General features: G+C 47.2%; 1 protein-coding gene across 1 annotated transcript in view; it reads left to right on the top strand.

Moving 5' to 3' along the window:
• Positions 1-10,711, top strand: part of LOC134745472 (intraflagellar transport protein 172 homolog) — a 33,838-nt gene extending 23,127 nt beyond the window's left edge. Inside the window, exons 26-35 of the mRNA XM_063679514.1 lie at positions 2,029-2,140; positions 3,193-3,360; positions 5,843-5,928; positions 5,999-6,186; positions 6,383-6,625; positions 7,067-7,163; positions 7,467-7,607; positions 9,737-9,855; positions 10,152-10,260; positions 10,587-10,711. Coding sequence (XP_063535584.1) covers positions 2,029-2,140; positions 3,193-3,360; positions 5,843-5,928; positions 5,999-6,186; positions 6,383-6,625; positions 7,067-7,163; positions 7,467-7,607; positions 9,737-9,855; positions 10,152-10,260; positions 10,587-10,711 — 1,388 coding nt within the window. The remainder of the gene's footprint in view (positions 1-2,028; positions 2,141-3,192; positions 3,361-5,842; positions 5,929-5,998; positions 6,187-6,382; positions 6,626-7,066; positions 7,164-7,466; positions 7,608-9,736; positions 9,856-10,151; positions 10,261-10,586) is intronic.
• The last annotated feature ends 232 nt before the right edge of the window (positions 10,712-10,943 follow it).

A 10,943-nucleotide genomic window follows, 5' to 3' on the forward strand; every position in this document is an offset into this window, starting at 1 on the left:
AAATTACTAAGAATCAAAGACAATTAAAAAATATAAAGTATACTAAACCTACGTAGACCTCGACACATTTCCTTTTCAAATCTTTTGTTTTAGCCCTTCCACACGAAGATATCTATAGGTACTGTCCGCGCGCGAATTCCGTGCACGGCTGATACATCGGTGAAATCCTACAATAAAAAACAATGCGTGATGTAGTTCTGTATTTTTTGTATGTTGTTTGGAGACCTTGGAGGAATGTGAGACTATATTTTGCAAACAAAAAAAAATTGTGCTCCCTACGTTATTTGCAAAAAACCGCAAAAATTTCGGACTTTTTTAGTTTTTGCAGTGTTATTATAAAACTATGGGTTTTTGGTCAAAACTTGCTGCGTAATGTTGAAAGTACATTAAATTTTGAACAATTTAAGCCCATTTACAGCGCCGTATGTCTAATAGTTCTTGAGATATGAGGCTTTAAAAAAAGGGTATTTTTTTCTTTTTAACGTAATTTTTCGTTTTGCCTATATTTTAAGACAAATATCGGCGCAACCGCTCATGCTATGATATGTTGCAATAAATAAAGTTGTAGGAAATTTAATTACCTTTCATTTAAGTGCATGAAAGGGTCAGTAAGTCCTACAGTTCTCTTGTTATCATAAAAAAATGAAATTGCTATAATGGGGAAGGCAACTGATGTATTGTTTAAGGCATTGTCAAAATCCCTACAAAAGCAGTACCAATCGTCGAGAGCGCAATCTACGATTAGCTATTACCGGCCTTCCCCGATAGCAGCAGAGCGCTGTTAGAGATCAACCATTTTTAAAATGCACTCCACTCCTAAGCACTTCATTCATTCAGTAACGAAATCAAGATATAATCGGTAGTTTTGCTTGTTTTTCGGCCCCACTTTTTGGTCGTAGCCATTGATCGTAGTCCACGATGCTTATTCTAATTTAACAAGTTGATCTTGTTTTGATACGATCTTGACGATAGTTCACGCTGATTGGTGAGGTGCTGGCGAACCGCACTGGAATTACTAGAAGTCGTGTCATTAGATATCTAGCTCGCGCTTATTGGTGCTCTTGAGTGTACTGTGAGTCAATACAAGATCACGACAAGATCAAAACTATAACAAATTGATAAATCAGAATCAGCCTCCATTGCCCACTCTAGGCATACGTTTGTCCTATTGGCATGTAGTTACCGGCATATTATAACTTCTTCAGTGGTGTACCTTATTTACACACAATAAATTACAAATTCATTTCCAATGGCTGTTAAGTTGCCTTCCCCATTATAGCAATTTCATTTTTTTATGATAACAAGAGAACTGTAGGACTTACTGACCCTTTCGTGCTCTTAAATGAAAGGTAATTAAATTTCCTACAACTTTATTTATTGCAACATATCATAGCATGAGCGGTTGCGCCGATATTTGTCTTAAAATATAGGCAAAACGAAAAATTACGTTAAAAAGAAAAAAATTCCCTTTTTTAAAGCCTCATATCTCAAGAACTATTAGACATACGGCGCTGTAAATGGGCTTAAATTGTTCAAAATTTAATGTTCTTACAACATTACGCAGCAAGTTTTGACCAAAAACCCATTGTTTTATAATAAAACTGCTAAAACTAAAAAAAAGTCCGAAATTTTTGCGGTTTTTTGCAAATTACGCAGGGAGCACTACTTTTTTTTGCTTGCAATATATAGTCTCACATTCTTCCAAGGACTCCAAACAGCATGCAAGAAATACAGAACTACATCACACATTGTTTTTTTAGCAGATTTTTTTGTAAGATTTCATTGGTGTATGAGGAATGTTAGGAATGTTGGGCGTCATGACAGAGTAGTGTCATTTTGTACGTACGGGCGCGGCGCACACCCTCCCACCTCCTCGACCTCCGAATCCACGGAATTGGCGCGCGGACAGTACTTATATTAATTGGGGGCAACCTCATAATGATCAAGTCCCAAACTAAGCAAAGCTTGTACTGTTAGCATGATTCAAGGCAAATGGTGGTATAAATGTGTTAATTTATGCACGTTCAGAACTATGGGAGGAGGCAACGCGAGTCTCACGGGAGTATCTTCCGGACAGCGCGGAACCGGTGCCTTCGGCCGTGCCTCCTTTGTTACAACGGGCTGCCGAACATGCCGATAGGTGAGTGAGTGTATAAGTGTAGTAGTCAATAAATTCGGGTACAACGTAGACGAATGAATTTTGGTACAAGTATCTACATGTACAATTGTAAAATATGTCGTGGATGGAGTGGTTTAGGCATTTGAACTAAATACCGCTGCTAAAAACGAACCAAGCATTAATCACACGAAAAACTAAATGATAATAGTACATTTCGATGCTAGTGCGGAAAGTATGTCATTACTTCACGAGTACCGAGATATCTTGCCACGAGCCGTAGGCGAGTGGCAAGACTCGGGACGAGTGAAGAATGACATATCCGCACGTGTATCGAACGACGTTTTTTAATACAGTTGCGAAAAAGTAAGAAAAGCAACAAGTAAGGAATGGAATTCGAAACTTTTATATTATTAATTCTGTGACACTGACATCATTGACATTGACATTATGAAGAGGTGTTTTTCTAGCTTTTATTCGACTAGAATAGATTTTGTTATTATTATTGAACCCACTTCAATGAATGTTTTTTTTTTCAAATGCATGTTCTATAAGACAGAAGCAATTGTAAATATTAAAACATTGTACTATTATTACCTAAATATCGTTATTTACGATTATTTGTGTATCGTATATTTATAAAAACAATATCGAATGTTGCCTTTGGAAACTTAAAACATTCTTGCAGTAAGAAAATACGCCTCTTCTTTGACAGGCGTTCCGTTCCATTCAGACAACTTATTAAGAACGGTTTTTCAACATTAAAAAATAAACGTGTTATAATACTTATAATGATGAAGAGGTAAGTAATAAAATATGAAATATGCATATTTTTCGTATTCTTACATTAACAGTAGGTTTTTATGTTGATTACGACGTTCAAAGGAAACTTATATTAACACTCATCAATAAGTAGTCATGAATTGGAACAAGTAAAAATTTAAAAAAATTGGAAAAGTAAAAAGCACTAGTTCGCGAAAACCAACTTTCCGCACGCTAAACAGCCACGAAAAATAGCACTTTTTGAGCAACTGTATTAAAAAAAACATTTCATGATAGGTAATGTCGGTTTTTAGAGGGGAATGGTGGGAAGCCGTCCAACTCCTCTGCGAGGCGAGCGCCAGCGGTGCGGCGGGCGGCGCCACCCGGCTGGCGGAGCGCGCGGCGCTGCGGGCGGCGCGCCTGGCGCGGGACCGCCTGCAGGGCACCCGGCGCCGCGCCGCCGCCGACATGCTGGCCACTAGGTAACGTATACAACTATACACAGACAAGTTATAGTGGTGCGGCGGGCGGCGCCACCCGGCTGGCGGAGCGCGCGGCGCTGCGGGCGGCGCGCCTGGCGCGGGACCGCCTGCAGGGCACCCGGCGCCGCGCCGCCGCCGACATGCTGGCCACTAGGTAACGTATACAACTATACACAGACAAGTTATAGTGGTGCGGCGGGCGGCGCTACCCGGCTGGCGGAGCGCGCGGCGCTGCGGGCGGCGCGCCTGGCGCGGGACCGCCTGCAGGGCACCCGGCGCCGCGCCGCCGCCGACATGCTGGCCACTAGGTAACGTATACAACTATACACAGACATGTAATAGTGGTGCGGCGGGCGGCGCCACCCGGCTGGCGGAGCGCGCGGCGCTGCGGGCGGCGCGCCTGGCGCGGGACCGCCTGCAGGGCACCCGGCGCCGCGCCGCCGCCGACATGCTGGCCACTAGGTAACGTATACAACTATACACAGACAAGTTATAGTGGTGCGGCGGGCGGCGCCACCCGGCTGGCGGAGCGCGCGGCGCTGCGGGCGGCGCGCCTGGCGCGGGACTGCCTGCAGGGCACCCGGCGCCGCGCCGCCGCCGACATGCTGGCCACTAGGTAACGTATACAACTATACACAGACATGTAATAGTGGTGCGGCGGGCGGCACCACCCGGCTGGCGGAGCGCGCGGCGCTGCGGGCGGCGCGCCTGGCGCGGGACCGCCTGCAGGGCACCCGGCGCCGCGCCGCCGCCGACATGCTGGCCACTAGGTAACGTATACAACTATACACAGACAAGTTATAGTGGTGCGGCGGGCAGCGCCACCCGGCTGGCGGAGCGCGCGGCGCTGCGGGCGGCGCGCCTGGCGCGGGACCGCCTGCAGGGCACCCGGCGCCGCGCCGCCGCCGACATGCTGGCCACTAGGTAACGTATACAACTATACACAGACATGTAATAGTGGTGCGGCGGGCGGCACCACCCGGCTGGCGGAGCGCGCGGCGCTGCGGGCGGCGCGCCTGGCGCGGGACCGCCTGCAGGGCACCCGGCGCCGCGCCGCCGCCGACATGCTGGCCACTAGGTAACGTATACAACTATACACAGACAAGTTATAGTGGTGCGGCGGGCGGCGCCACCCGGCTGGCGGAGCGCGCGGCGCTGCGGGCGGCGCGCCTGGCGCGGGACCGCCTGCAGGGCACCCGGCGCCGCGCCGCCGCCGACATGCTGGCCACTAGGTAACGTATACAACTATACACAGACATGTAATAGTGGTGCGGCGGGCGGCACCACCCGGCTGGCGGAGCGCGCGGCGCTGCGGGCGGCGCGCCTGGCGCGGGACCGCCTGCAGGGCACCCGGCGCCGCGCCGCCGCCGACATGCTGGCCACTAGGTAACGTATACAACTATACACAGACAAGTTATAGTGGTGCGGCGGGCGGCGCCACCCGGCTGGCGGAGCGCGCGGCGCTGCGGGCGGCGCGCCTGGCGCGGGACCGCCTGCAGGGCACCCGGCGCCGCGCCGCCGCCGACATGCTGGCCACTAGGTAACGTATACAACTATACACAGACATGTAATAGTGGTGCGGCGGGCGGCACCACCCGGCTGGCGGAGCGCGCGGCGCTGCGGGCGGCGCGCCTGGCGCGGGACCGCCTGCAGGGCACCCGGCGCCGCGCCGCCGCCGACATGCTGGCCACTGGGTAACGTATACAACTATACACAGACATGTAATAGTGGTGCGGCGGGCGGCACCACCCGGCTGGCGGAGCGCGCGGCGCTGCGGGCGGCGCGCCTGGCGCGGGACCGCCTGCAGGGCACCCGGCGCCGCGCGGCCGCCGACATGCTGGCCACTAGGTAACGTATACAACTATACACAGACAAGTTATAGTGGTGCGGCGGGCGGCGCCACCCGGCTGGCGGAGCGCGCGGCGCTGCGGGCGGCGCGCCTGGCGCGGGACCGCCTGCAGGGCACCCGGCGCCGCGCGGCCGCCGACATGCTGGCCACTAGGTAACGTATACAACTATACACAGACAAGTTATAGTGGTGCGGCGGGCGGCGCCACCCGGCTGGCGGAGCGCGCGGCGCTGCGGGCGGCGCGCCTGGCGCGGGACCGCCTGCAGGGCACCCGGCGCCGCGCCGCCGCCGACATGCTGGCCACTAGGTAACGTATATACGAGCCGTGCAGCGTGCGACGTGAAGCTGCGAGGCGAGCGGCGCGGGGGGCAGTGCCACTTGGCCGGTAGAGCGGGCGGCGCTGCTGATAGATTCACTTAGATTAGTGGATTCAGGCTAATGCTATGAACGTAAATGCATGCTTTTTGCCTACTGAAAATCATTTGTGTTGCGGGCGCTTGTAGTAAGAGTAGTTACGCGAAATTGAATTGATTGAGTACATCGGTGTGTTGTAACCTATAAAATATGGTTGAAATCTTTAACACACATCACATCATTCAAAATACTCAATCAAGGACATTTTTGTCGTGTCAGGTTTGCTGCTATCGGCCAACCCGAGGTTGGGGAACAACTACGAGAGGCACTAACAGATGGTGCTACAGATGAAGAGGAGGCTCCAGGTAAATTCATTTAGTTTTCTCATTTCTATCCAATCCATCTGGGCAAAAGTCAAGTATTTTTTGTTTCCAGGTGTATCAGCAGAGTATGAAGTCGAGGAGCAAAGCCCAGTGGTTGAAATGTCTGAGCCAGATGCTGAAGCTGAGGCCTTGGAGCGCTTAGCGCGAGCTGGCAACTGGCAGCGCTGTTTGGCTCACGCCGGCTCTAAGGCACCTCATTATGCATTGCGATACGCTTCTCATCTCTTCAAGGCGCATTCTGTAAGTGCTAACCTACTTATATAGTCCGAACTGGCAACGGGCAGAACTGTTTAATCTAATTTAATAAGTTGCGATACGTCTCGTGTTACTGTCTATTAATCATCTTCTTCCTCGCGTTGTCGCAGTATTTTGCCACGCACGGCTCATGGGGTTTTTCTCTATTAATATGAACAAAATATTCATTTGTATATTCCAGCGCATGGAAGGCGTGGACATCGAGAGCGAAGAAGCCCCCGAAGCACTAACCCAAGCCTTAGACACACTTCGTCAATACATTGGGGATGGAACAGTCTCTATTTCAGACAGTGATACAGCTTTGGCGAAGGCAATGTGTAGCGAAGTACTAGTGCGGGTGTCAGCTGCTCCGAAATCTCTAACAGCCTTGAAGGATGCCGCGACGGTTATGTTAGCGGCGGGGGCTGATGATAGAGCCATGCAGGTACTACGACTCAGTATAAGTATTTTTTACATGTGCTATACTTGTATCAGATAGATGTCTTCAAGGTTACCGGGAGCCGGGAAGGGGGACAACCCTTAGCCAAATTTTGCCAATGAATTTTTAATTTATAAAGTAAATAAGTGTCCATACAATTTTGCGGCTCGGTGGTACAGATATGATTTGCACAATCGCAAATTAAACTCCGATGTCTAATACCGTCCCACCACGCATAGCAACTAGGTAAGTGACATTCAAAAATTCGTTTAATTGTTGACCGTATTTATGCGCATTTTCAAAGTTCAAACTGATATCTCCAATAGGATACATACTGGGTGAACAGAATACTTAACTTTTGGGAGTGGAGAGAATTTTTGACGTCAATAACCATTATGACCGTCCTTAAAGTCATTTTCATTTAAAGTCGGTATTATTACATTTTAGGCGATCACTCTGTTGATGGCGCTTCATGTGCCCCAGATAGCTGCAAAAGCAGCGCGGGCTTTACCACGATACTCTGATATTATCGTTGCTGATGTTGGTAAGATACTTTTAATTTTTCATTAATTTTGATTACGTTTTTATAAATTTTAGACACTTTCCTCTCAAATTTGAGTAATGGGGCAGCACTAAGATTGAAACGATTGAAATTGGTATCATACTTGAAAGCTGAATAGGTAGTAGGTACACTAGGTACGCCCTTAACATACATAATTAATCTGGTTTGATACTTTACAAAATGAAACGCTGCATTTATAGAAAACCTGACATTCAAAAGTTGGTTTTGTCGTGGAATAGCTCCGACTGTACTATCTGCCTAATTAATTTTATCTGACGTTATCAGCTTTCTACGTGAGTGGAATGGCAGTCCGCGCTGAAGGCAGCAACGGCGCTCGAGAGGCCTTCGTTCTGCTGAATCGAAGCTTGGACCTAGCGGAGGCAGCCGATGATGACGCCGCACACTTGCTTGACTACACTGATTTTGGTAGGTTTAGGTTATCATATCAATTGTAGCCTTAGAGATGCACCCTACACTGGCTGAATTTAAACACCAGAATCTCTATGGGTACGGAATTTTATACGGCGCTTTTTATTTTGTATAAGTAGAATATTACGAAACCTGACCACAGACATTCCGTCCATTTTGGTGATTAATTTCAGCCCGTGTTTATGTTTGCGAGGCTTACGTTTTCACTGCACTTTTTAACCGACTTCAAGATTTCAAAGGAGGAGGTTCTCAATTAGGTTGTATGTTTTTTTTTTTAAATGTTTGTTACTCCATAACTCCGTCATTTCTGGACCGATTTTAAAAATTCTTTTTTTGATTGTAAGTATATACATACAGATTGGTCCCGTTTTCCTCAAAAAGCAGTTCTGATGATGGGATCCATGAGGAATCGAGGGAACTCCTCAAATGTTAAAGGCATACATATAGTGATTTTAGTATTTTCATCAACAAATCAAGCACTTACATTTAAAAAGGTGACATTTGATGAAGTGGAACTGCTGATGATGATCAGAACGGAACTCTTCAATGATGCATAGTTCACGTTTGGCGATTATTCCTCTTCGTTATGTTTGTTAAGCAAGTTAGGTTATCAAGAAACATTCTTGTCAAGCTCGAGTTCTGATGATGGGATCCATGAGGAATCGAGGGAACTCCTCAAATGTGAAAGGCATACATATAGTGATTTTTGTATTTTTATAAACAAATCCACCACTTCCATTTTAAAAAGTGACATTTGATGAAGTGGAACTGCTGATGATGATCAGAACGGAACTCTTCAATGACGCATAGTTCACGTTTGGCGATTTGTCCTCTTTGTTATGTTTGTTAAGCAAGTTAGGTTTTCAAGAAACATTTTTGCCAAGCTCGAGTTCTGATGGTGGTATCCATGAGGAATCGAGGGAACTCCTCAAATGTAAAAGGCATACATATAGTGATTTTTGTAATTTTATAAACAAATCCAGCACTTCCATTTTCAAAAGTGACATTTGATGAAGTGGAACTGCTGATAATGATCAGAATGGAACTCTTTAATGACGCATAGTTTACGTTTTGCGATTTGTCCTCTTCTTTATGTTTGTTAAGCAACTTAAGTTGTTAAGACATATTTTTGTCAAGCTCGAGTTCTGATGATGAGACCCACGAGGAACCGAGGGAACTCCTCAAATGTGAAAGGCATACATATAGTGATTTTTGTTTTTTTATCAACAAATCCAGCATTTACATTTAAAAAAGTGACATTTGATGAAATGGAAACTGCTGATAATGATCAGAATGGAACTCTTCAATGACACATAGTTCACGTTTGGCGATTTGTTCTCTTCCTTATGGACCCAGACCTAAACTTGGACCCGGACTCGGACCCGGACCCGGGTCTGAACATGGACCCCAACTCGGACCCGGACCCGGACCGAACTCTGACCCAATCTTGGACCCGGACAGCCGGACACGGACCCGGACTCTGATCCGGACCCGGAAATGCTACTAGAAAAGTGGGTTAGGTGGGTGGTTGGGTTTTGAACTGCGATTCTCACAGAACAGAACTGCTATCAGAAAAGTAGGTTAGGTTAGAGCTGTGACCCTTACAGGAACGAAATGCTATCAGAAAAGTAGGTTAGGTTAGGTTAGAACTGCGACCCCTACAGAAACGAAATGCTACTAGAAAAGTGGGTGGTTTTACCTCCTGTCCAACCTCTGTATGTATTTCTTAATTTTATTTGCAAGAAGTTAATTTATTTGTCAAATTTCCCGCTAGATGTCGCTGTACCATGTGTTGAAAATCCTAGTTCGCGGTGTTAAGATTTTTTCGAGAAACATGACGTCTGGCCGGTACTAAATATTGTCAAGCTTTTAAACCAGTGGAATAAAGTACATTATTGTAAAACCACAAGTGCTTCATTTTTGGGCCCTTTTACACCTCCTTTTCTACATTATTAGGCAAAAGATGCTGTCTTTTTCATTTCATTGTCTGGAATCTAAGAGTGCACCATCAACAATAAGTGAATCATCAACTTTCAGCGGCATCCCCCATTGAAGTCGGTTTTTTTTTCTTAAAAATTATGTTACATTACATAACACATGTCGTTGATAACGGTTGTTTGATCCAGAGTGCACGGATTGGCCTACTTCGCCGCTCCTACTCGACAGCGCTTGTGTTCGCGGTGAAGCGCTTGACGAGGCTCGAGAGTGGGTGCTCGCGGTTTCCATGGAGCGGACGGTCGAACAGGTACCTATGAATATCTAATTAATAAGGATTTAGTGTAGAATGCACTTACTCGCATATGTCGTTCCACCTTCTGGAGATCAGGTCTACAAGTGGGTGACCTCAATCTCGTTCGGTTTTCATCTTCGACGGTCGACAACAAGCCGTAACATAACCCCATAAGTGCGAGTGAGATGCACTAAGTTCCAGTTCGAATACGGCTCCAGATTGAAAATACATTCGTGTTTGTCGTTTGTACGTCGTATACGGATGGACATTAAGAAGAGGAATTTCTTTAATAATGTTTATTTATTCTTCAGACGTTACCGGTGGACGGCCGCGAAGTGTACGGGTCGAGTGTGGGCGAAGAGGCTTGTTGTGTGCTCACGGGACACCCTCTTGGTAGTAGATTGGTCACATTTACTAACGGTAAGTTAATTTGAGGATTTATATTTTTCCAAATCAAGACTGCAATGACGTTAACCCATTTTTCAAGATGGCACTTCTAAATGGGTGAATCAACTATTTCTTGTTTTTATTATGTCCCATCAGCCTGGCAAAATCAGTTGACGTGCCTGGGGGCCTAGCTAAGATGACAGTCGTGGATAGAAAACACGAATCGAAATTTCAATAATGTATGGAAATAGTCACCTGAGTTTTCGTAGCATCTGTCATCGAGATTTTTCCATGTTGTTTGGCGTTTGTCGATGTACAATGACCTCTGATTATTTGTGCGGTGGGCCGGGCACGGGCAGGTCGTTGCGCCAACCGAGAGTGGTGGTCGCGCGCGGTGGCGGCGGCGCGCGGCGGCGGCGCGGCGGGCGCGCTGCTGCAGCACATCGCCCGCTGGTGCGGCCCGGCCGACTACTCGCAGATATAGTACACGCAAGTACGTCCACTATTCTATTACTAATAGCGAGCGTAGGTACCGAAACACGTCCTTGGTGCGGTTCGACTCTTTTTAGAAATGTTCGATGGCATGGAAGGCAATTCGCCGTACACACTAATATTTTCTATTCCAGCACTTCAATCTGTCGATTAAATGACTGACAGTATATCAATTATATATATATATCAATTTTCATTTGAAACGCGGGCGTGGGGCGCGGTGG

The sequence above is a fragment of the Cydia strobilella genome, chromosome 11, assembly GCF_947568885.1.
Source record: "Cydia strobilella chromosome 11, ilCydStro3.1, whole genome shotgun sequence".
Taxonomy (NCBI): domain Eukaryota; kingdom Metazoa; phylum Arthropoda; class Insecta; order Lepidoptera; family Tortricidae; genus Cydia; species Cydia strobilella.